This window comes from Schistocerca serialis, chromosome 9, assembly GCF_023864345.2.
Source record: "Schistocerca serialis cubense isolate TAMUIC-IGC-003099 chromosome 9, iqSchSeri2.2, whole genome shotgun sequence".
Lineage (NCBI taxonomy): Eukaryota > Metazoa > Arthropoda > Insecta > Orthoptera > Acrididae > Schistocerca > Schistocerca serialis.
Genome location: NC_064646.1, coordinates 491,138,164 through 491,163,649, shown reverse-complemented (window position 1 = coordinate 491,163,649; position 25,486 = coordinate 491,138,164). Strand labels below are relative to the sequence as shown.

Below are 25,486 nucleotides of genomic sequence, written 5' to 3'. Positions count from 1 at the left end.
GCTAAATAAGTGAAATACACACTCCTTAGTAGGCCACAATGAATTAAAAAAACTGCAAGACTATTGTTGTTTTGGCAGAGGAGAATGTAACCTGTACTCAGTGCTTAGCCATGTGTTATTTTGACGCAATAAAATTCACTGAAGTTATAAATATACATATAGTTTTCTAATGTGTGCATGTTTTATCTATGACAATTATTTAAGACCAGGTAGTTGATTACCGCAGGTTACGATTAGCTACAAAAGTGTCATGGTATGTACTTGAAATTAAGATATATCCATGTCATCTAACTTACCTCATCCCTATAATGCCATAACCTCATGTCCTCTGGTCTTATCCTGAGACGAGCACACAAGAAGTCGTAGACTTGCTTGATCGTAGCCATACGGCTGAACGCTGCCACATATGCTAATTGTCGCTTAGGTGGTGTGGGGAAATTGGAAACATAGGCATAACCTGTGGAACCTGCAATGTTAAAAATAATCATATTAATTTCTTTTCTTTTATAAATCTAATACCATAATTTTCATAAAGAGATGAAAAAGTACTTTTTCACAAAAATATTATTTAATTATGGTAACTAAAACATTATAATTACTAAATATAATGGAACTGATAAACAAAAAATCTACTCACCAAGTGGCTGCAGGTGAACACGCATGTAAAAGGTATTAAGTATTACGTATGTAATTGAAACATGAAATGATGGCAGTGAGCTTTTTAGGGAAAATTTGTGTGTACAATGAAAGGATAGGCAAATGGGAAATGGATGTGGTGTATTTGTCACAGTAGACAAGAAACTATACTCCCCTGAGACAGAAATTGAAGCTGCATGTGAGACTGTTTGGGTAAGACTCCATATCACGGGTGGGCATAAAGTGATAACAGGATCTTTCTATCGCCCACCAGACTCATCTCCTGATGTAACCAAAAGCATTAAGAGAAAATCTCAGTTTACTTGTATGTAGGTTCCCCAAAAATACCATAATGATTGGTGGCAACTCATCGTCCAACATTTAATTGGGAAAATTACAGTTTTGTTAGCGGTGGGTGAGATAAGACATCACGTGAAACTTTACTGAATGCCTTCTTTGAAAACCATCTAGAACAGATAGTTAGGAACCCCATTCATGACGGAAATGTATTGGATCTAGTGGCAACAAATAGGCCAGAACTCCTTGAGGATGTCCACTTCGAAACTGGTATCAGAGACCATGATGCAGCAGTGGCAACAATGATCCAAAGTACAAAGGACAACTAAAACAAGCAGAAAGATATGTGTGTTCAGTAGTGTCATATCTCAATGAGGAACTTGAAACTTTTGGCACAGGGCAGATGCATGTAGAGGAACTCTGGCTCAAGTTTAAAATAATAGTCGACCATGCACTGGATAGACAAGTACCTCGTAGAACAGTACATAATCGGACGGAATCTCCATGGTATACAGTCACTGTGTAAACAGATTATCTGCATAATAGGTGTTTTAAAAAGCCTTGGGCTACAGATAGATAGATGCTAAATGAATTACATGACTATCACAGTAGAATATCGTCAAATGACATTTCACAAAATCCAAAGAAATTTTGGTCGTATGTAAAGGCTGTTAGTGGCACCAAAGTTAGTGTCCAGTCCCTAACGAATGAGACAGGAACTGAAATTGAGGGTAGCAAAGCAAAAGCTGAAATGCTTAACTCTGTTTTTCAAATATCCCTTTACAAAGAAAAATCCAGGAGAACTGCCCCAATTTAATCCTCATACCACTTAAAGGATAAATGAAATCAATATTAGTGTCAATGGTGTTAAGAGAGAGCTGAAATCATTAAAACTGATCAAAGTTTCAGTCCCTGATGGAATCCCTATCTGATTCTGTACTGAATTTGCAGCTGAGTTAGCCCCTCTGCTCACTACAACATACTGTAGATCCCTGATGCAAAAAACCATGCCCAGTTTTCGGAGAAATGCACAGGTCACATTCATCTACAAGAAGGGTAGTAGAAATGAACCTGAAAACTACCGTCCAATATCCTTGACATCGATTTGTTGTAGAATCTTAGAACATATTATGAGCTCAAACACAAAGAGGTATCTTGAAAAGAATGAACTCCTTAGTGCCAACCAGCATGGGTTTCAAAAACATCAATGACATGAAACCCAACTCACACTTTTCTCACTTGACATACTGAAAGCTTTGATTCAAGGCAACAAGGTAGATGCAGTCTCTTTATTTCCAAAAAGCATTTGACTTAGTACCACATCTACACTTATTGTCAAATGTACAATCATATGGGGTATGTGGTGAAATTTGTGAATGCACTGAGGACTTCTTTCTTGGTAGGGAGGAAGCAACATGTTATTTTGGATGGAGAGTCATCGTCAGTTGTAGAAGTAACATCAGGGGTGCCTCACGGAATAGTGTTGGGACCCTTGCAGTTTATGTTATATATTAATGAGCTTACAGACAATATTAACAGTAGGATCAAGCTTTTTGCAGCTGGTGCCATTATCTATAATGAAGTACTATCTGAGAGAAGCTGCTTAAATATTCAGTCAGATCTTGATAAGATTTTAATGTGGCACAAAGATTGGCAACTTGTTTCCAATGTTCAGAAATGTAAAATTATGCATTTCACTAAATGGAAAAAATGTAGTATTCTATGACTATAAAATAAGTGAGTTACTGTTGTCAGCCAAATACCAGGGTATGATACTTTGTAGGGATATGAAATGGAATTATCACACAGGCTCAGTAGTGGGTGAAGCAGATCGTATACTTCAGTTTACTGGGGAAGTGTACTCAGTCTACAGAGGAGATTGCTTACAAATCATTGGTTCAACTGAGATACGGGCAAATTGTTGAAGACAGACTTAAACGATCCCATGAAAATCTGTTAAAACTTTTAAGAACCGGCTTTAAACAGTGACTCTAGGAATATAGTAAAACATCCCACATATCACTCACATGAAGATTGTGAGGGTAACACTAGAATAATTACTGCATGCATAGAGGCATTCAGACAATCATTCTTCCCACACTCCGTATGTGAAAGCAACAGGCAGAAACCCTAACAACTGGTATAATAGGATGTACCCTCTGCCATGCACCTCACAGTTGTTTGCAGAGTATAGATGTTGATGTAGATGCACTCTCCTGCTGCCGCTTGGAGAGTAGATATTTTTCTATCCAATTACATTATATTTTCAAAAACTGATTATTTTCATTATTGTAATTACTAAACATTTCATCTGTTTCATCACAAGATTACAAAACTTGCACATACAGGCAATAACTAGTAACTGAAAAACATGGCATGAAATGCTAAAGATTAAATGAGATATATGAAGATCCGTACGACCATGAAACAATATAGCTTGACATGATAAGTAGGGTAGTGGAGGATTAATCGGGGTAACAAAAATTAATAGGGTTTCACTAAATCGGATTTAAACTAAATAGATGTATTAAAACAAACATGGAAGGGTAATGAATTACAAAAGTTTGGGCTTGGCTTGCTACATATATCTACACAGTTACACAATAATGTGGAAAATTAGCACACCGTACACTATTAGAAGGCACTGAAGTACAAACTGGAACATAATACTGAGTATAACTTCCTTTCCCCCCCCCCCCCCCCCCCCCCCCACGAACCATGGACCTTGCCGTTGGTGGAGAGGCTTGCGTGCCTCAGCGATACAGATAGCCGTACCGTAGGTGCAACCACAACGGAGGGGTATCCGTTGAGAGGCCAGACATACGTGTGGTTCCTGAAGAGGGGTAGCAGCCTTTTCAGTAGTTGCAAGGGCAACAGTCCGGATGATTGACTGATCTGGCCTTGTAACAATAACCAAAACGGCCTTGCTGTGCTGGTACTGCGAACGGCTGAAAGCAAGGGGAAACTACAGCCGTAATTTTTCCCGAGGGCATGCAGCTTTACTGTATGATTACATGATGATGGCGTCCTCTTGGGTAAAATATTCCGGAGGTAAAATAGTCCCCCATTCGGATCTCCGGACGGGGACTACTCAAGAGGATGTCATTATCAGGAGAAAGAAAACTGGCGTTCTATGGATCGGAGCGTGGAATGTCAGATCCCTTAATCGGGCAGGTAGGTTAGAAAATTTAAAAAGGGAAATGGATAGGTTGAAGTTAGATATAGTGGGAATTAGTGACGTTTGGTGGCAGGAGGAACAAGACTTCTGGTCAGGTGACTACAGGGTTATAAACACAAAATCAAATAGGGGTAATGCAGGAGTAGGTTTAATAATGAATAGGAAAATAGGAATGCGTGTAAGCTACTACAAACAGCATAGTGAACGCATTATTGTGGCCAAGATAGATACGAAGCCCACACCTACTACAGTAGTACAAGTTTATATGCCAACTAGCTCTGCAGATGACGAAGAAATTGAAGAAATGTATGACGAAATAAAAGAAATTATTCTGATTGTGAAGGGAGACGAAAATTTAATAGTCATGGGTGACTGGAATTCGAGTGTAGGAAAAGGGAGAGAAGGAAACATAGTAGGTGAATATGGATTGGGGGACAGAAATGAAAGAGGAAGCCGCCTGGAAGAGTTTTGCACAGAGCACAACATAATCATAACTAACACTTGGTTTAAGAATCATGAAAGAAGGTTGTATACATGGAAGAACCCTGGAGATACTAAAAGGTATCAGATAGATTATATAATGGTAAGACAGAGATTTAGAAACCAGGTTTTAAATTGTAAGACATTTCCAGGGGCAGATGTGGACTCTGACCACAATCTATTGGTTATGACCTGTAGATTAAAACTGAAGAAACTGAAGAAAGGTGGGAATTTAAGGAGATGGGACCTGGTTAAACTAAAAGAACCAGAGGTTGTACAGAGATTCAGGGACAGCATAAGGGAGCAATTGACAGGAATGGGGGAAATAAATACAGTAGAAGAAGAATGGGTAGCTTTGAGGGATGAAGTAGTGAAGGCAGCAGAGGATCAAGTAGGTAAAAAGACGAGGGCTAGTAGAAATCCTTGGATAACAGAAGAAATATTGAATTTAATTGATGAAAGGAGAAAATATAAAAATGCAGTAAGTGAAACAGGCAAAAAGGAATACAAACGTCTCAAAAATGAGATCGACAGGAAGTGCAAAATGGCTAAGCAGGGATGGCTAGAGGACAAATGTAAGGATGTAGAGGCCTATCTCACTAGGGGTAAGATAGATACCGCCTACAGGAAAATTAAAGAGACCTTTGGAGATAAGAGAACGACTTGTATGAATATCAAGAGCTCAGATGGAAACCCAGTTCTAAGCAAAGAAGGGAAAGCAGAAAGGTGGAAGGAGTATATAGAGGGTCTATACAAGGGCGATGTACTTGAGGACAATATTGTGGAAATGGAAGAGGATGTAGATGAAGATGAAATGGGAGATATGATACTGCGTGAAGAGTTTGACAGAACACTGAAAGACCTGAGTCGAAACAAGGCCCCCGGAGTAGACAATATTCCATTGGAACTACTGACGGCCGTGGGAGAGCCAGTCCTGACAAAACTCTGCCATCTGGTGAGCAAGATGTATGAAACAGGCGAAATACCCTCAGACTTCAAGAAGAATATAATAATTCCAATCCCAAAGAAAGCAGGTGTTGACAGATGTGAAAATTACCGAACTATCAGCTTAATAAGTCACAGCTGCAAAATACTAACACGAATTCTTTACAGACGAATGGAAAAACTAGTAGAAGCCAACCTCGGGGAAGATCAGTTTGGATTCCGTAGAAACAGTGGAACATGTGAGGCAATACTGACCTTACGACTTATCTTAGAAGAAAGATTAAGGAAAGGCAAACCTACGTTTCTAGCATTTGTAGACTTAGAGAAAGCTTTTGACAATGTTGACTGGAATACTCTCTTTCAAATTCTAAAGGTGGCAGGGGTAAAATACAGGGAGCGAAAGGCTATTTACAATTTGTACAGAAACCAGATGGCAGTTATAAGAGTCGAGGGACATGAAAGGGAAGCAGTGGTTGGGAAGGGAGTAAGACAGGGTTGTAGCCTCTCCCCGATGTTGATCAATCTGTATATTGAGCAAGCAGTAAAGGAAACAAAAGAAAAATTCGGAGTAGGTATTAAAATTCAGGGAGAAGAAATAAAAACTTTGAGGTTCGCTGATGACATTGTAATTCTGTCAGAGACAGCAAAGGACTTGGAAGAGCAGTTGAATGGAATGGACAGTGTCTTGAAAGGAGGATATAAGATGAACATCAACAAAAGCAAAACAAGGATAATGGAATGTAGTCTAATTAAGTCGGGTGATGCTGAGGGAATTAGATTAGGAAATGAGGCACTTAAAGTAGTAAAGGAGTATTGCTATTTGGGGAGCAAAATAACTGATGATGGTCGAAGTAGAGAGGATATAAAATGTAGGCTGGCAATGGCAAGGAAAGCGTTTCTGAAGAAGAGAAATTTGTTAACATCGAGTATAGATTTGTCAGGAAGTCATTTCTGAAAGTATTCGTATGGAGTGTAGCCATGTATGGAAGTGAAACATGGACGATAAATAGTTTGGACAAGAAGAGAATAGAAGCTTTCGAAATGTGGTGCTACAGAAGAATGCTGAAGATTAGATGAGTAGATCATGTAACTAATGAGGAAGTATTGAATAGGATTGGGGAGAAGAGAAGTTTGTGGCACAACTTGACCAGAAGAAGGGATCGGTTGGTAGGACATGTTCTGAGGCATCAAGGGATCACCAATTTAGTATTGGAGGGCAGCGTGGAGGGTAAAAATCGTAGAGGGAGACCAAGAGATGAATACACTAAGCAGATTCAGAAGGATGTAGGTTGCAGTAGGTACTGGGAGATGATGAATCTTGCACAGGATAGAGTAGCATGGAGAACTGCATCAAACCAGTCTCAGGACTGAAGACCACAACAACAACTTCCTTTTGGAAGTCTTACGGAAATGTTATATCTGATACAAACATTAATGTTTTTGAAAACTGCAAACATCCCGGGGGAGAGGAAAAAAGAAAAGCCTGAAGGAATCAAAACTTTTAAGGATGCACAGGTATGTGTACTAGCAATATAAATGCCCAAAACAACCCTTTGTGGGACGAAATGGCCGTTTTCATCCATGAAACAAATTGTGAAAGCAAGTACCAGTATAACTAGTGCACACAAAGAAGAACAATTTCAGCGTGTTAAAAGAGTTAAAATGAGGCAGAATCACTGATGCCATTCCACAACATTTTGGCTCCTGTGACACACACACACACACACACACACACACACACACACAGTGATGAGCAAGTTGTGCAAAGTGACTAATATGTGAGATGACTACCATCTTGCCTGCATGGCCATAGTTGGCTACACTGGTTTGTCCACAGAGTTGACTCAATATGGGAGCACTACAACAAGTGAGGAACTGGTCACTGTATAAACTCTCTTAGTTTTTGTGGGACAAGAGACACTGGAGACCCAATCCAGGAGGATTGTGGAAAAGGATTTATTCCAAAGACAACTTGCATCAACATAATTCAGATAAGTCTGTACTGGGAAGGGGCAGGGGGACCATATAACATGCAAAGTAGTACTTTTGCCATTTGGTGCTCACCTCCTCCTTGGCTGCAATTAGGTGGTAGTTATTCATTTTGATGGTTATCTCTGCATAAAAGGCAAGTTCAGCATAACTGGTATACAGAACTGCTTTCACAAGTGGCCCTACCTATGATGGGGCAAATAGGATGTGCTAAGTGGGCACATAGGATGTAGGGATACAAATCATATGTCAAGGGTTGGAAGTAGATGGAAGCTCACACAAGTCAAGCTCAAGTGGCTGCGGATTTTATTACTTAATTTAATAAAGCACTGAAGCACTTATTGCTAAGATGCATTCTGTGACTTCAAACACCTTCAGGTTGGCATAAATAATTTAGGAGTGAAGGAAGACAAATAGTAGAAGGATTTATAACTTACCAGTGTTAAGTGTCCATGTACTTAGGTGTTGTCGAGATCTGAGTTTAATTAGAATGGTAAATGGACAATTAAATTATTGTTCTAGAACTAAGAAGATGGAACAAACCATTTCTGTATGGACTGAGCTCCTCCTAACTTTATGTTAATTATCATTATGAACTGTATATAAAGCATAAAAAGGAAGGAAGCCATTAGGTCTTAGGGAGGCCAAGCTTTTGCCCTTGTTTCCATTCGGTGAACACCTTTTTTAAATGGGAAAAGGTAAAGAAGGCAGACCAGGCAGACAACAGTGAGATATGGTAACAGGTGGCCTCTCGCGTTCCATTATGTGGAACAAATTTTATGTAGGAAGACAGTTTACCGCAGATACTCTGGGCAGTCAAGAGTAGCCAGTCTGTCGTAACAATGACAGCCTGTGTTTCAGTGCACTCTGTAAGAAATTACTACTGTGTGCTAACATGGGCACATATGCTCCTGCATTAACAAGTTGTCTTTGGTAGTTATTAGCCATGGTTGCAAGATTTACCACATTAAATTATGATGTTACAACATTTGTACAACTTGGCTTCAAGTGAGCTTAATTAGGGCAGCTATTACAATGCCACTGTAATACCAATTTAACAACAAATGCAAAGAATTTGCAGAAGTGTTTTTGGTATCATATCCTCAACTGCACTACTGCTCACAAAGCAAAGCAAGTTCTAACATTATTCAAACATAAAATAAATAACGGTTACAAGTTGAATGAAAACTGATAACTTTATTAAAATATAATGGAAAAAATGCAACACTCAGAAGGAGCTGGGCAACATAAACAAAAGTTGGTAGGCCTGTTTCTACATCTGGAAGATGATGTCTATTCAAATTTTGCACCAGTCGCATTAGAGTCGCCATAGTAGCTTATCTATGAGGATACAAGTCATGTTTGCTTTAAAGACATGCTGTAATGGTAGTGAGAATTAGCTACCTTTGAGATTGGACGTGGCGAGTTGATGTTAGTCAAGAATGCCCTTAAGGCAGTAAAGACACCGTTATCAACACCTCACCGAGTTTGAACGGGGTCGTGTAATAGGGCTACGAGAAGCTGGATGTTCCTTCTGCGATACTGCAGAAAAACTTGGCAGGAATGTAGTCACTGAACAAGAATGTACAATCCCAAGAAGATTGGACTCCAGACAGTCGTGTGGCACTTCCGAGAGGGAAGACCATTACATTTGACATATGGCCCTGGTGCACAGTATTGCACTTGCAACAGCAATTTGAGTGGCAGTTGCACCACAGTAACACAGCAAACTGTTACAAATCTGTCACTTCAAGGACAGCTTTGAACTAGAAGTGAGAGCACATTGGAGGGCAGGGTGGAGGTCTGTTGTGCTTGTTGATGAAAACTGGTTTTGCAAATTATGACTGTGATTTTTAGGAGAAGGCCAGCTGAAGTCCTGCAACCAACCTGTCTGCTTGCTAGACACACTGTACCTACATCCCTGGAGTTACGGTCTGTGGTGCGATTGCGTATGACAGCAGGAGAACTCTCATGGCTATTCCACGCACCCTCACTGCAAAATTGTACGTCAAACTGGCAATTTAATAATTTGTACTGCAATTCATGATCAGCATTCCAGGGGGTGTTTTCCAACAGGACAACACTCGCCTACATACCGCTATGGTAACCCGATATGCTCTACAGGGTGTCAAAATGTTGCCTTGGCCCACACAATCACTAGATCTGTCTCCAATCGAGCACATATGGGCCATCAACAGATGACAACTCCAGCATCATCCACAAACAGAATTAACCATACGTGTATTGACCAACCAAATGAAACAGGCCTGGAATTCCATTCCACAAACTTACATCTGGCAGCTGTACAACACAATACACAAATGTCTGCATGCTCGAATTTAATATTCTGGTAGTTACACCTGTTATTAATGTACCAGCATTTCACACTTGCAATGGCTTACCTCGTGCGTACATAAACATGTGCAAATTATGACTGTGATTTTTAGGAGAATCACTTAAATATGTTACCAAGACAAATGTATTCTCGAAGCTTCATTACTATACTTTTTTTTTTCCTGGAGCAGACTTGAATTTCAAGAGGAATTGCTCAAGTTGAGATTAGACATGGTCCCTGTTCCAGTGGGGAATGCAGTGAATTTGTTAGGTGGACAACATAAATATCAAAATGATAATTCAAAGTAATATTTAGCTTCTAAATACGATGTTCCAATATTTTGTCTACTGTACACTTCGGAAGCAGTTCGATAGCCCAGTTAAAAGTCAGTCAGGTAAATACATTGTCAAGATTAGTCAGAGAGTATATTATCATCTGACACACACACACACACACACACACACACACACACACACACACAGAGAGAGAGAGAGAGAGAGAGAGAGAGAGAGAGAGAGAGAGAACAAACTTTCCTAACTTTCCTAAAGGATGTGTGCTATGTATACCCAGTGAAACCCCACTTTCACACTTTTCAAGTGACTTTTAAAAAAAAACTGTATAAAAAGCAAATAAACTTAAAAATGAAGGAAATAAATTTTTAAGTGGTAAAAGTTATATATAGGATCCCCGTCCCCCAAATCACATTTTCATAGTTTCAGTATGGTACATATACATGACAAACACCAAAATACTCGTTAGGGTCTTGTTTATTACCTAATAAAGGTTATCTGAATTTTGTACTGTTTATCTGCAACTTAACTGGACCTGGGAGATAGATACATTTGACTTAATGTCTTTAATCGTAACTGTTGTTTTAGGAAAACCTGCAACTGTGTGATGTTCATCATTTAAACAATAAAACAATGCATCAGTTAAATATTTTTTCCCTGCTTAGCATTATGCATTTTGAGAATTTATCATCATCATCAAGCATAAATATTTACATTAAGTATCTTGTGTGATGTTTGGACGTGTTTCGTCCTGCATCTCTTCCACTGCAGTCATCTTTCTGAGGTTATAAGGTATTGTGCATCCTCCATTGTGCAGAAACTCATATATATGTGAACCATCACTTACATTGTTTATTTGTGAAACATCACAATAAATATTTACATAAATATTTGCACTTGACAATGAGAACAAATTCTCAAACCACATTGTGCTAAGCTTGAAAAAATACACAACTAGTGCAGTGTGCACACATGCAGTAAAGACAGTTTAAAACTAGTTGTGACTGGTCATGATACTTTTACTTGAACGAACATTGGCTACTTGAAGGCCAACGACAAGCCAGCATCATTTTATGACAGCGACATCAGTTTTTTTCTGTGAACATAGTTTCAAAAAGCGTAACGTATGGGAAAATTATAATTATGTTAATGCAAAAACAGGTGCTAACTAATATTGTAAACATGGGAAATTTGATGAAAGCAATTAACCCTTTGAGTACTGCAGGCATGATATACCGCGGCAGTCCACCTTGCCGCAGGGCCTGCAGACGTTGTTTGCCGCTGAAGTGGGTTTTCCCGTGGGCCCTGCAGACAGTATTCACTGCGCGGCCTGGCCAGTACTTGAGTCCTAATGACGTCTTATAATGCAGCCGCTTCCACTGCCTGTGGGACTGCGGACGTCAATAGTTGCTCAGGGCTACATGCTGGTCCATCGCAAGTTCTTTTGTCCCGTGCAATCCCTTGGTTGAATGTACCCTACTTATTGTTCTGTGCTGCTGTCCCTGCTATCTGACAAGGAGTGACAGTGACAGTGAGTGAGGCATCTTCAATGAATGTAGTGACAATGAAGATCCATCAGAAGAATCTCTTAGTAATACACCTCCATGTACTTCACCTAGTAGAGCTCGCCAGGACAGTTCTTCAGATCCTGAAAGTGAAGACGAATCGATCCGTAAAAGGCCACACCATAGTGAGAATGAGAAATATGATTGCCAAGAACGTAATTTCAGTCCAGCACTTCATGCATTTGATGACTCATCTTCAGGACACAATTTCCAACTAGCGCCTGATTCAAGTGTTCTGTCCTTGTGATGCTATTTCTATCAGAAGATCTCTTGAAATTTATAGCACTTTAAACAAACCGATTTTTCACTTTGACCATGGCAAATATGTCGGAATCAGTTCGTTCTCAACTATCCACCTGGAAAAATACAGGTTTTGAGGAAATGTATAGCTTCATTGGTATTTGGCTTCTCATGGCTCATGTTAAAAAGTTGAGAATAAAGGAATTTTAGTCCAGAGATGTCCTTCTGAGTACTCCAATTTTTGGCGAAGTTATGTCCCATGACTGTTTTATGTTACTTTTGAGAATGTTGCATTTTAGTGACAACTTGGCCAATCATGGAGGTGACTGATTGATTAAAATTAGAAAAATAATTCACACAGTTCGTGTGGACTGGCGTTCTGCAGTGCATGACAGAACCCCGGGTCAGGGGAGACTTACTGCATGTGATGAGAAGGAAAGATAGATTGATGGGGACTGCACCGGACAAGATATGACAACCTGAGAGTTTCAACATGGAAGACTAGGTAATATGCAAGACAGAAGTTACTGCTAAAACATTGTGTTCGAGTTAATAAGAGTTAAAAGCTAAGTGCATTGTGTGTAGCAGAGGTTGGGGGTGACGGCAAAAAATAGCTAGGTCAGAAACTGAAAGATTTAGAAAGCTACAGGAAGTGAAGAAAGGAGTAGTTACTGTGAAGAAATATTGAGACAAAAGAAATTAATGCTAATTAAGGCCAGGTGGGAGGCAAGAACCAAGGACATGTACCACTAGTTCCCACTTGCAGAGTCCTGAGAAACTAGATCTGGGGGAAGAATACAGATGACGCGTGTGGTGAAACAGGCACCAACATCACAACTGTCATGTTGTAGAGCATGCTCTGCAATAGGATATCTTGTGTTGACAGTATGGGCCATCTGCCTATGTCCATTCATCCTAACTGGTAACTTTGTGGTAGTCATGCCAATGTAAAATGTCGAAGAGCATTTACATAACAACTGGTATGGAGGGTGGGTAGGGCAAGACTTGAAGTGGGGACAGTCACAGTGGTAGGAGCCATAGGGTAGGGAGATGGATGCAGTAGTAGCTTAGAGCCTGACAGGAAGTTATCCTAGGTGTGGTGGGCAAAATCTCAGACAGATTGGATCTCATTTCAGAGCATGATTTTAGGATGTCATGGCTTTGTTGAAGTAGCTGATTAATACATTCGAGACCAGGATAATAGTGAGTGGCAAATGTTGTGATCTGAAGTTGTTTTTTGGAGTGATCAGCAGTGCCAGATTGGATGTGATGGCCCGGAAAATCTGGATGTAATTACCCCACCAGCTTAGTTCAAAAGGAAGATTTCCCGGGCCACTACATCCAATCCTGGTACTGCTGATCCAAAACACAACTTAGAAGTACACCACTTATAGCCTGTATTTTCCTGGTCATCAATGTATTAATCAGCTACTTCAACAAGGCCGTAACTTCCTAAAATCATGCCTGCATACAAGATCCATTTTGTCTGAGATTTTGTCTGCCACACCTAGAATAGCTTTTCATCGTCATCCCAACCTCCGAAATATCCTTGTCAGACACTACGCTCCTTCTGCACCCATCTTCGTACTGTATGGCTACCACCCCTGTGACCGTCGGTGCTGGTAGACTTGCCTATGCACCCTCCCTACTACCACATACACCAGCCCTGCCAATGGCAAAAAATATACTAATAAACAGAGAGCCACCTGTGAAATCACACACATCATACACTGGGTGTTGTGTAAACACTGTTCAGCCTTTTACTGCCACCAAGTTACCAATTAGGATGAATGGGCACAGGCAGAGGGTCTGTACTGGCAACACACAATATCCTGTTGCAGAGCATGCCCTACAACATGACAGTCATGACCTCAGTGCCCGTTTCACCACAAGTGCCATCTGGATTCTTCCCCCATATCTAGTTTCTTAGAACTCCACAGGTGCTTGAGCTACATGCCCTCGGTTCTTGCAAACCACCTGGCCGTAATTTGTATTAATTTCTTCCATCTCAGCATTTGTTTGCAGTGATTACTCCTTTACTCACTCCATTTTAGTTTTCTACATCTTTCATTTTCTGACCTGTCTATTTTTCACCGCCCCCCTCCGACCCATGTTACATACAATTCACTTGACTTTTCATTCTTATTAACTCATGCACAATGTTTTAGCAGTAATCTCTGTCTTAATATTACCCAGTCTTCCACCATGAAGCTCTCAGGTTTTCACATCTCTTCTAGAATAGTCCAACTATCAGCCTTTCCTTCTCATTCTGTCTGGTAAGTCTCCCCGACCCCGGTTTCTGGATGACTTTTCCGAACTCCACCCCTTTTCCTGAACGTGTCTATTTCCTTTCCCTTCACTACTCTTCCTTTCCCTTCAACCCCTCTATCGAAGGAGGATCCACTGGCTTCGAAAGTTTGCTTAAGTAAAACCTTTTTTTTTATGTGGAATGTTCTCCTAGTGTCACTCAGTGAGTAGGATTTGTGCAATTAAACCAATACAAAAAGTGTTTGGCTGTTGTGTTTCTTGAAGATGGTAATTTCAGTCTACATGACAGCAGTGTTGATGTCAGGCGACTAGTCTCACATGAGTGTCCTCATTCAGTGCATGGAGTGTCCAGACTTTAATCAGATAGATCGTGTTTGAGATGCTCTTGGGAGGTATGCTGGTGATCAAACACTCATCCACACTAGACTCTTACCTCATTTTGAGCAACTACGGAAGAAGCATTCACTACTATGTGGTTATGACAAAATAGTTAAAAGCATCACACATCATTCTATGTGCTGTATTGCTACACTAGATATTAGCACACTTTACCTACATTACCTGTACTACAGAAAAAACACGAGATATAGACATTTCAACCTGTTCTAAACATGAATAATAATTCTTTGTAAGGGGCATTGGTTGCACGTATTGTTCATTTAATTTCTTGTACTGTTTACATTGTTTAATGTTTCAGCACATTCAATAAACAATTGAGTTGTTATTCTCGAACAATGGAAACTACAGGTAAGAATATCAACAATGTATGAAAAGATAAGATTGCTACTTACCATGAAGATGACACATTAAGTTGCAGACATGCACAATTAAAAGACATTTACACAGAAGTTTTCAGCTACTGCCTTCATTCACACAAGCATGCACACCTCACAAATGACCACCAACTCTGGCAGCTCAGACCAGAATGCATCTACTACGTGACATGGTACAGGTTGGGGAGGGGGGAGAGGGAGGGGAGAGGGGGGGAGAGGGGGGGAGAGGGGGGAGAGGGGGGGAGAGGGGGGAGAGGGGGGAGAGGGGGGGAGAGGGGGGAGAGGGGGGAGAGGGGGAGAGAGGGGGGGAGAGGGGGGGAGAGGGGGAGAGAGGGGGAGGGGGGGAGGGGGGAGAGAGGGGGGGAGAGAGAGAGGGGGGGAGAGGGGGAGGGGGGGGAGAGGGAGAGAGAGGGAGAGGGGGAGAGAGAGAGAGAGATGGGGGGGGGGCTCTTTGGCAGAGAGTGCAGGGACTAGAATGGCAACAAGAATAGTGTCAGGAGTTTGTGGGGCAGGAAAGTGGAGAAAGCAAAGCGAAAAAGGAGAGGAGTGGAGAAAGGTGGGTGAGTGCACTGACAGGCCAGCAAACAAAGAAGGTGGGAGATGAGAATGGGGAAGAGATGATATGACAGAGGGGTGGAAATTGTTCAGTGGAGGGTGTGGGGACAGAATGTTATAGGTTGAGGCCACAATAATTACGAGAGCATAGAATGTGTTGAGGATAACTCCCATCTGCGCAGTTCAGAAAAGTTGGCAGTGGAGGGGAGGATCCATATGGGTTGGGTAGTGAAGCAGCCATTGAAATCAAGCATGTTATGTTCACCTTCATATTGTGGCACAGGGTGGTCTACTTTGCTCTCGGCCACAGTTTGGTGGTGGCTCTTCATCCTGGGGAACAGCTAGTTGATAGTCATACCAATATAAAAACTTGTGCAATGATTGTAGCAGAGCTGGTACAGGACATGGCTGTTTTCATAGGTGACCCAGTCCCTGATGGGACAGGACTGGAACAGGAAGTGCTGAGCGGATCAATTGAACAAGTCTCCCACGAGCGTCTCCCACACAGGTATGGTGTGCTTGTGGCAAGTGGATGGGATTGAGAGTGGCATAGGGATAAACCAGGATGTTGTGGAGGTTGGGTGAGCGATAAAACACCACTTTAGGAGAGGTGGGAGGGATCTCTGGTAGGATGTCCCTTATTTCAGGGCATCACAATAGGTAATCGAAGCCCTAACAAAGAATGTGGTTCAGTTGTTCCAGTCCAGGGTGGTACTGGGTGACACTGCTTTGTGAGGTTCTTGGAGATGGTAGGACGATTGGAGTAATGAGTGGAAATGGAATGGGAGATATGTTTGCGGACTAGTCCTGGGGAATAGTGCCCATCTGTCCAGGCCTTGGTGAGGCCTGCAGCATACTGGACAAGGGACTATTGTCACTGCAGATATGCTGTCCCTGGATGGGCAGGCTGTAAGGGAAGGATTTTTTTTGTTTTAAAAGACAACAGCTGTCAAATGCAGGTAATGTTGGTGATTGGTGATTGGTAGATTTAATCTGCACAGAGGTGCAGGAAGAGCCATCAGAGACCAGGAGGGTCAACATCTACCACGATGGCACACTTACTTAAGGAGGACCACATGAAATAGATGGGAGAGAAGGTGTAGGGGTTGTGAAGGAATGTTGATTAGGATGTCTTGGCCCCGAGTCCAGATCATGAAGATATCTGAATGAACCTGAACCACACTAGGTGTCTGGCATTTTGGGAGGCTACGAAGGCTTCCTCTAAGTGGCAAATACACAGGTTGTCATAGGAGAGTGCCCACAGCTGTGCCGCAGAGTGTATAAAAACAAATACCTGGTGTCAGTTGTAAATATGGGTAAGTACTTCTTTCTGTCAACATGTTATATTGTTAACACTATTTATGACATCGCAGTAGTCTCAGAAAAGTAACATGTATGAATCTATATTTCAAAGAAAGAACAAACATCGAGCAGATGATTAAACATAGTAGTTTGTAAGGTGGTAGAAAAATAATCAACTGGAGATCAATAAATTAGAGTTATTGTAATATCAAAGCATATACTCACTGAGGGCAGCAGCACCATAGCCCCCAACCATGCCAGACCAGGAAGCCTGTGGGGCTCTTGCCGGTGGCGACTGGTGCCGTAACAGCCTAAGGTTTAGTGGAAACAGCTCCAGTTCCTCTTTCTCACCATTCTTTGGAAGAATCACCTATTAAGTCCACCATGTATTTAGAATAGCAACTGTCTCCATGGTGAACGAATTTCTTAGTAGAAACACAATGTTCTGTATACACTACTCTTACAATTCATAATTAACTTATACAAAAAAAAAAAAACCATCATTGTTTAAGCATGCAGAATTAAGTGGAAAATAGTAATATTTTTCATGTAAGCGAACAACTACCAGGAAACAGCAAATGTAACAATTTAATAACTAATTTGTCTGATGCTCCCCTATCCCCCTTCCCAACTTGAGAACACAGACATTATATCTCACCTGTCTTGGAAGTGGTGGTGAGCCTCCATACCACTGTGAAAGGGCCTTCCACAAAGAGTCTGGAACAAGTTCAAAATCACGTGGGTGCACAAGTTCGGGACTCCTTTTTAGCTTTCCACCCTCTCCAGTCAGCGGTGTGGCCACCTATTGTATAATCGAACATCATTTAGATCCAGAAACAAATGTATAAACACTGAACAATACCTAAAAAGAAACTTTGAAAATTTTTTACACAGTGGGAAACATATTGCACCAATCACTCCTCACTTACTAACATTATTTTTTAATTTTTTTTAAATGATACAAAACAGGAATTGTCAGGACACACAAAAAATAAGTGTGAGTACTGTTTCATTTATGCAAAAAATTAAGAGGCGAAATGTTCTGATTGTATATGAGAAGATGCCATATCTTTACACACTGAGTTTGTGGGAGCTTTGGTATCCCTTTTAGCGGTGTTTGCATCTGTGGTGAGTAGCACACTATTTACGTAAAACCTTTGACTAACAATATCGGAATGTGAGTGGACTGTCTTTAAAATTCAATGGACACATATACAGAATGAATAATGACAGAATAACTAAACAAGTCTTTGACTTACTAAACAATCAGGAATCTAAAATAAGATGTGAGATTTACGGAAAACATGGGAGTCAACATGAACATAATAAGAATCAGAACACTTTCTACAGAAGCAGTAGGAAAGATAAGCTTTCAGTACAGGAAAAACTTAAGACTTGAAGAAAGTTTACACAAGGAGAGAGGCAACAACATTCTCAAAGAGTGGAAGTAGTGTGGGCCCAAAGGGAAGCTGCAGCTGAAAACAAAGAAGCAGAAACAATGTCTATTTATACTACCCTCTAAAAGGGGTTATTCAAAATAGAAAATAAATTTAAAAAATATCAAATAATTATTTTTATTTGCAGACATATACTAACTTGATCTGCAAATAAAAACTTGAATTATCTATTTATCTGAATTATTATCTAGTTAGTTGATGTAATACTAATCTTTGATTAATGTGATGTCTACTGGGGATGACTAATTTTTTGTACAGTATACTTACAATTCAGCAGCTGCTCGAGTTTTAACATTTATCAGTGCCTGTTCCTGTATAAGAACAGCAACACTCTCCAAATCCCTAAAATTACTGATAACAATATAAGGGAAACACAGATTTGCTACTCACCATAAATGTGACATGCTGAGTTGCAGACATGCACAATAATTACACATTAGCTTTCAGCCAAAGCCTTCTTCAGACAGCAAAACACACACACACACACACACACACACACACACACACACACACACACACAATCATTTACACAAGTGAGCACATCTCAAGCACATACGACCACCATCTCCAGCAGCTTGTACCGGAATGCAACAGTCATGTAAAGTGGAACCATCAATCTGGAGGGGGGGAGGCAAGAAAAGGAAAGGGAAAGCAATGGATGACTGGTGGGAGAGAAGAGCATTGTCTGATGGAGTGATGGAGTGTGCAGACTCGATTCCTAGAGAGCACCTCTCTCCCCCCCCCCCCCCCTCCACCCACTACCCTGCTATTCCTTTCCTTTTCCCGCCCCTTCCAGAGTGATGGTTCCATTTTACATGACTGTTGCATTCCAGTCCAAATTGCCAGAGTTGGTCATACGTCTTTCAGGTGTGCTCACTTGTGTGAATGAATGAATGAATGAATGAATGAATGTGTGTGTGTGTGTGTGTGTGTGTGTGTGTGTGTGTGTGTGTGTTTTGTTTTCTAAAGAAGGCTTTGGCTGAAAGGTAATGTGAAAGTGTCTTTTCACTGTGCCTGTCTGCAACTCAACATGTCATCTTTACAGTGAGTAGCACTCTAGCTTTTCCTCATACTGCTGAGATCCCTACCAGGAGTTTCTACTGTTTAGAATTATTGATATTTATTACTAGCATCCCTCTGTTGCAAAACCCTTGAAAATATTGTAAGCTCAGAGTTTATGACATTTCTGTCAAAGATTCAACACATTTCAAGATACCCATATCTCCCTCCTCACTTACGCAGTGTCTTTCAACTGCATCTATTATTTGCAAGGGTAGATGCCAAGTTCCACTATTTACAAAAGCAGTTTTACTCCGTACATCACTGTCGATCAATATCCAATGTCATGGGGTACTTTCTCAAATATGTGACTGGCTCAAATAATATTTTGACTGTAGAACCCACTGTGTTAGACCAGATAGCAAATTTTCAAAATGCAAAATGGAAGAGCGCGCGCACACACACACACACACACACACACACACACACACACACACACGTATCCGATTACGCATGCAATTGCACACATGAATATTCAATTACAAAATCAGTGGTAAACTACTGGAGCCCAGTAAATTATTTATGTACCAAAACTAAATGCTACAAAGCAATATTAAATGGTACTAACACATTAAATTGATGGCGGAGGAGTTGTATGTAAAGGGATCCACAACCTGGATGCTACTATGACCTATTTTAGAGTACTGCTCCACTATTCAAGTTCTTATCAAATAAGACTGACAGCAATGATGATGAATTTCAGAGACATGGTACTAAGATCTTAATAAATCATTGTTGTGTGCACAGAAATGTAACCGACACTCACATAACTGAGAAAACACACTTCAGTTAATGTTAAAAAATATATTGTTTCAACCATTTGTTTATAGTGTAAAACACTAAGATTGACACGTTTCGGAAGTCAAGCTTCCATCATTAAAATAATAAAAAAAGTAAAAGAACCTGTTAAAACTCGCTAAAATGGAACATGCACCAGGCACAATAAAATTGATAATAACATTAAAACATCGTGGCTACTTCCCTTGTTGCAGCCGTGTCTTCCAAGGTGCATCTCCACATTTCTCTTCTTCCACAATGGATAAAATTGTATATTACAAACGCTATGTAGATGATACGCTGCTTCTCATTGATGGACAAGAAAAAGAAGTTGCAGAAATAATAAATAAATTTAACCAGTTACACGGTAAAATTAAATTCACTGTGGAAGAAGAGAAGAATGGTGAACTGCAATTTCTCGACCTAAGTATTGGGAAACGAAATGATAGGCAGCATTTAGGAAAACAACCACAACTGATGTGTTGATACAAAATAATTCCTGCCATCCTAATAGCCAGAAATTTTCTGCTTTTAGATCTTTGATAGATAGAGCCTTTAGAGTCCCTATGAATGAAGAAGACAGAATGACTGAGCTGAACATCATGAAACAACTAGCCAGAGCTAACGGATATCACCAAAACATTGTCAATAAATCAATACGACAGAAACAGCGCGCGAATGCCAGGAAAAATACCGCAAATAATATTATGAGAGTCACAATACAATACTTCGGTGATATTTCGCAAAAAGTGGCTAACATTTTCAAACCTTTTAAAGTTGATACAGCTTTTCAGACCAATAATACGCTGCGATTTAAACTAAGAAATAATTTACAGCAGGAAAGCGATAAATATGAGAGAGCTGGGGTCTATAAAATTCAGTGTAACACGTGCAAGGCAACCTATGTAGGCCAAACTGGTAGGTCCTTTAAAGTACGTTACAAAGAACATAGCGATGCTTTCCGGCTTAATAATTTCGAAAAGTCAGCTGTAGCCACACATATTTGGGAAACGGGACACCCCATGTTGGGAATAGATCAGGATCACGTATTTTTATATAGACAGGATGAAGGCAAAAAGCTGGATCTACTAGAGCAGCTGGAAATTACGATACATAGTGTGGTTAATCAGAACACACTGAATGAACAGCTAACTGGTGATACAAATAACTTTTTCAAACATTTCACTGGTTTCTTTTAGTAACTACATTTTTAGCAATTGGCAGGATACCATCATTTCATGAGGTCCTTGGAACATGTATACATTATCTGTTTGTATGGACATCTCTGCGATTTCCTTGTTTACTTGCGTGTGAGCTCACTCGCGTTTCAGTGTCTTGTTTGGCTACGTGGTGTGTGGTATCAACGAAGACGCACGGGCGGTCTATGACGATAGAGGAGAGAGCCATGTGGTTAGATGTTGAACACCATAGGCGACACCATTTTAGAGTTTTTTATATTTTGACGACTATGTGGAGATGCACCTTGGAAGACACAGCTGCAACAAGGGAAGTAGCCACGATGTTTTAATTTTATTATCAATTTTATTGTGCCTGGTACATGTTCCATTTTAGCGAGTTATAACAGGTTCTTTTACTTTTTTTCTATTATTCTGATGATGGAAGCTTGACTTCCGAAACACTTCAATTTTAGTGTTTTACACTATAAACAAGTGGTTGAGCCGATATTTTTTTAACATTGACATTCACAACCACGACCTCTGATCCAGTATGGATAAAATCAAAGCACACTTCAGTTGTATCATGAGAAAGGATACAGAATGGCCTTAAGTAATTAGGTCCAGGGGGCATAACTCAAAGAACTGCTGATGGACACATTTAAAAGTAGCAACAAAGGCACCCCTGACAAATCCTCTTTCATCTGTGTTTTCCCTTGTCCTCACAACAGGGGAATCCCTCTCAACCTTTTATTTGAGTGACCTGATCCAAGGAAGCATTCCAAAAGCCGGATACAGTTTCTTCGACCTTTGAAAGTGTCTATCATCAGTACTTGAAACATGGAACATGGGTAATATCGTCCAGTAAATCTTGAGAACTGGTAACTGAGGTCACCCGTGTGACAATTCTACTACATTCATTAGGTGTCTCAAATAGGGATTGTGACAAATCAAGAGAGATTACAAAGTGTGCTGAGACACATAGATGGTAATTTCTTCTCTGCACCAAAAGTGAAGGGTCTTGTCAGATCAATGCACAAGACACTGAACTTTTATGGACATTTTCACTGCACTATAGAAAAACTGCACAGGCCACAGAAGCACAACCTGAATTGAACCTTTTGTTGCTCTACATCCATACTGCTTGGCCTCATTCAGTGAAAAACATTCAGAATTCTTTTGTGTGCCAATATTTTCCTCATCGGCATAGCCTCTCCCTCCAGCATGCTGTGACTTTATTGCAAGATGACTATGGACAATCGCATGTGCTTATTCCTAAAGTGCTGCAAAAAGATGTGTTGTGATTGCTGCACCAATGGCACAGGGGAATCGTACACACAAAATAGTTAAGCGTTTTGGCACTGTACTTCGCTGACAATGGATGCCCACATTGAACACATGATGTCACAGTGTCACACTTGTGCTGTGAATCTGTTGGCCACACCGCAAACATTTTCCGTTTGGCCAAAGTCTCAATTGCCATGACATACTGACTTTGCTGGTCCGTTTCAGAACATTTGTTGTCTTATTATTGTGTACAATATTAGCAAATATTCATTTGCAGTGTCCATGAACTCTACTACGCCGTGTAGTATCATTCAGGCTTTGACACCTGTTTTTTGCCTGGAAGGTTTGTCTGATGTGTTGATCACAGACAATGGACGACACTTTACGGCAAGGACTTTCAACAGTTCTGTATAGCCAATGCCATCACTGACCTTACCAGTGCTCCATTTCATACCCAATCGAACAGACATGCTAAACGATTCCTGAGTACAATCATGCAACAGATGAACGATCTATGTACCTCCCACATGAGAGCCAGCATTGCTGCTCTTCCTCTCAATGAACTGCTTCCAGGCCTATGACAATCCAAACGCTGCTCCAGTTATTGCATACACCACAGTGCACGGAGCCTCCCATGCTCCACAAGTATTGCTTTCTGCCTAATGAATTCTTTTTAGAGTTTTTTAGATGTGCCAGGTGTTGGGAGAGCGGAACAATTCTTCAAAATTTGGGCACTTGAATGTACTTAATTCAAGGTCATGCTGGGTTCGTGCACTCCCATCAGAACCAGATTCATGCTGCTCACTTGCAAGATTCTTCTGCAGATTTTCTGTCCTCAGATTCACATCCTACTGTGATCATGCGGCTGGTGCAGCCACTTCAGCAATGCTTGCAGAACCGATGTAGCTAGACCCATTGCCTTCACTGCCGCAGCAGCTCAACTTTCTGCCAGCCACCGTGGACCAGGTGCCATGTCACTGTTGCCGCCATCCTCTCCATTTTTCATCAGACTGGCTCAGGAAGAGGATGGGCACCCTGTCGGGAGTTTTCTGACCGACGTTCCCCTAAGAGCACAAGACGAATGTCAGGGAAGGGCACGGCCAGAGACTCAGCGTCAGTCCCAGTTGTGGCTCCCGGCACCTCGTGCCACCCAGTTTCCTGCGCACCCATCCCTACCCATTGTCAAAAGATGGCTCCCTACCGGACAATGGCGTGGTGTTTTCAGGGGGAAGAACATTCAGTCCAAACACATCAACTGCACGCTGACCAGCACAGTGCTGTGAAATGGGATCAAGAAGGCACTGACCCGTGCGCCAATTGAAAGAGCAGGCAGTCCGCATCTCCAGGAAGACAGAATTCAGTGTCCCTGCCAATGCTGATTTAACCAGCTGCCCATTGCTGGTCAGCCCAGTTTAGTCACAGACTTTGAGAGCATCAGTACTGATTAAGAGGAAGACTTTACTTAGCCTGCATTCTGCGAGTAGTAATACATAGTAAAGTAATTGCATGTAGGAGGCAAAGGAAGCACATGAATAAATACGTTAAGTTCCTTTTCCTCTTAGAAATAAAGTTTTCTATTAAGTGGGAAGTGTTTTGTACTTATAATTTTGGATTTCTCCCACTGACCATTCTAACTTTTCTCCTTTCTTCTTTTTTTGTGCTGACTACCACAGTAACCAACACAACATTTACTTCTTCCGATCTTATGAGCACCTCCTCATAATGTGAGTCAAGCTTACACACATTTCCTCACTAAATATGGTTTATGACCATTTCCTTATTGCGTCACTGCTAAAATTTAAAACAAAGTTTCATCGGATTGTTCTCTGTGCCTTAAGGTATTGGATAAACTCAGTTCTGATTAAGACTGTATCTTTAAACCAACTAGATGAAAACATTTAAAAAGAAGAACAGACTGACCTTGTAGGCCGGAGTTGACACAAGGTTTGTGTTGTCAATCGGCCCCGGTGGAGATGGAGAACCGCCGAAGGAGCTTGTCGCCTTTCGTGGCTGACGAGGTGACTGACTCGGGCTGGATGCGACACTTGATGATCTGTATTGGACAGAGAAACATGCACAATAGAAAGCATTGCATGTGAGAGCATAAACTCCACTCCATACAACATCTATTACTCTGTCACTCGTGTACTTCACAAATCTCAACATTGCAGTTAATTATTGTAATGATTACGTGAATAACATCTAGTTTAGAAATAGCTTCACATGAAACGCTTAAAAATAGGTCAAGGTAAAAGCTCTGCTCCCCTTCCTTCTCCCTCATTTAGCTGCTGGTAAAATAGTGTTTTGCTCAAAATTTAGTACATAAATCCCAGTGAAGATACATAGCACAGGGTGACAGGATGAGAGGATAAGAGCAACCAACCTGTGCCAATAAGCTTTACTAAACATTGAGCCTTCTGAAATAAGTACTGGCCAGCAATTCTGTCTCACACTTATTAGTTTTCTTGATACCTTTTTCCTTCATTGCTGTTAACATAGTAGTATACAATACAATTATCATAGATTATGTTACCGAAGTCAGCATTTCATAATCATGTATAAGAAATGTTTTCAATAGCTGTAATTTAATTACAAATTGTGAAAAGTTTCCTACACCGCAAATCAAATGATTTCATATATACGTAATAACATAATAAAACTACAACTCTGGCCATTTGGTCCACATATATATTTTTTTCTTTTTATTCTTCTCTCTTGCATTATGTTTAGGCTTGAGAGTCATCTTATTTTCTTTTATTTGGTTCTATTTCCTATTTCAACAATATTAAGTTCTATCTGCACACCCTGTTTTAAACAAATACATTCTCATTAAGCCTGTCACAGACCTCGGGAATTTCATTTCAATGTTTGTCACCAA

The 25,486-nt window shown here is 40.7% G+C and overlaps 1 protein-coding gene across 1 annotated transcript in view; it reads right to left on the bottom strand.

The window, feature by feature from the left end:
- The window catches only part of LOC126418980 (ubiquitin carboxyl-terminal hydrolase 32), a 245,455-nt gene that overhangs the window by 143,186 nt on the left and 76,783 nt on the right, over nt 1-25,486 (bottom strand). Inside the window, exons 11-14 of the mRNA XM_050086028.1 lie at nt 24,529-24,661; nt 17,512-17,655; nt 17,079-17,223; nt 297-466 (exon numbers count right to left, since the gene is read on the bottom strand). Coding sequence (XP_049941985.1) covers nt 297-466; nt 17,079-17,223; nt 17,512-17,655; nt 24,529-24,661 — 592 coding nt within the window. The remainder of the gene's footprint in view (nt 1-296; nt 467-17,078; nt 17,224-17,511; nt 17,656-24,528; nt 24,662-25,486) is intronic.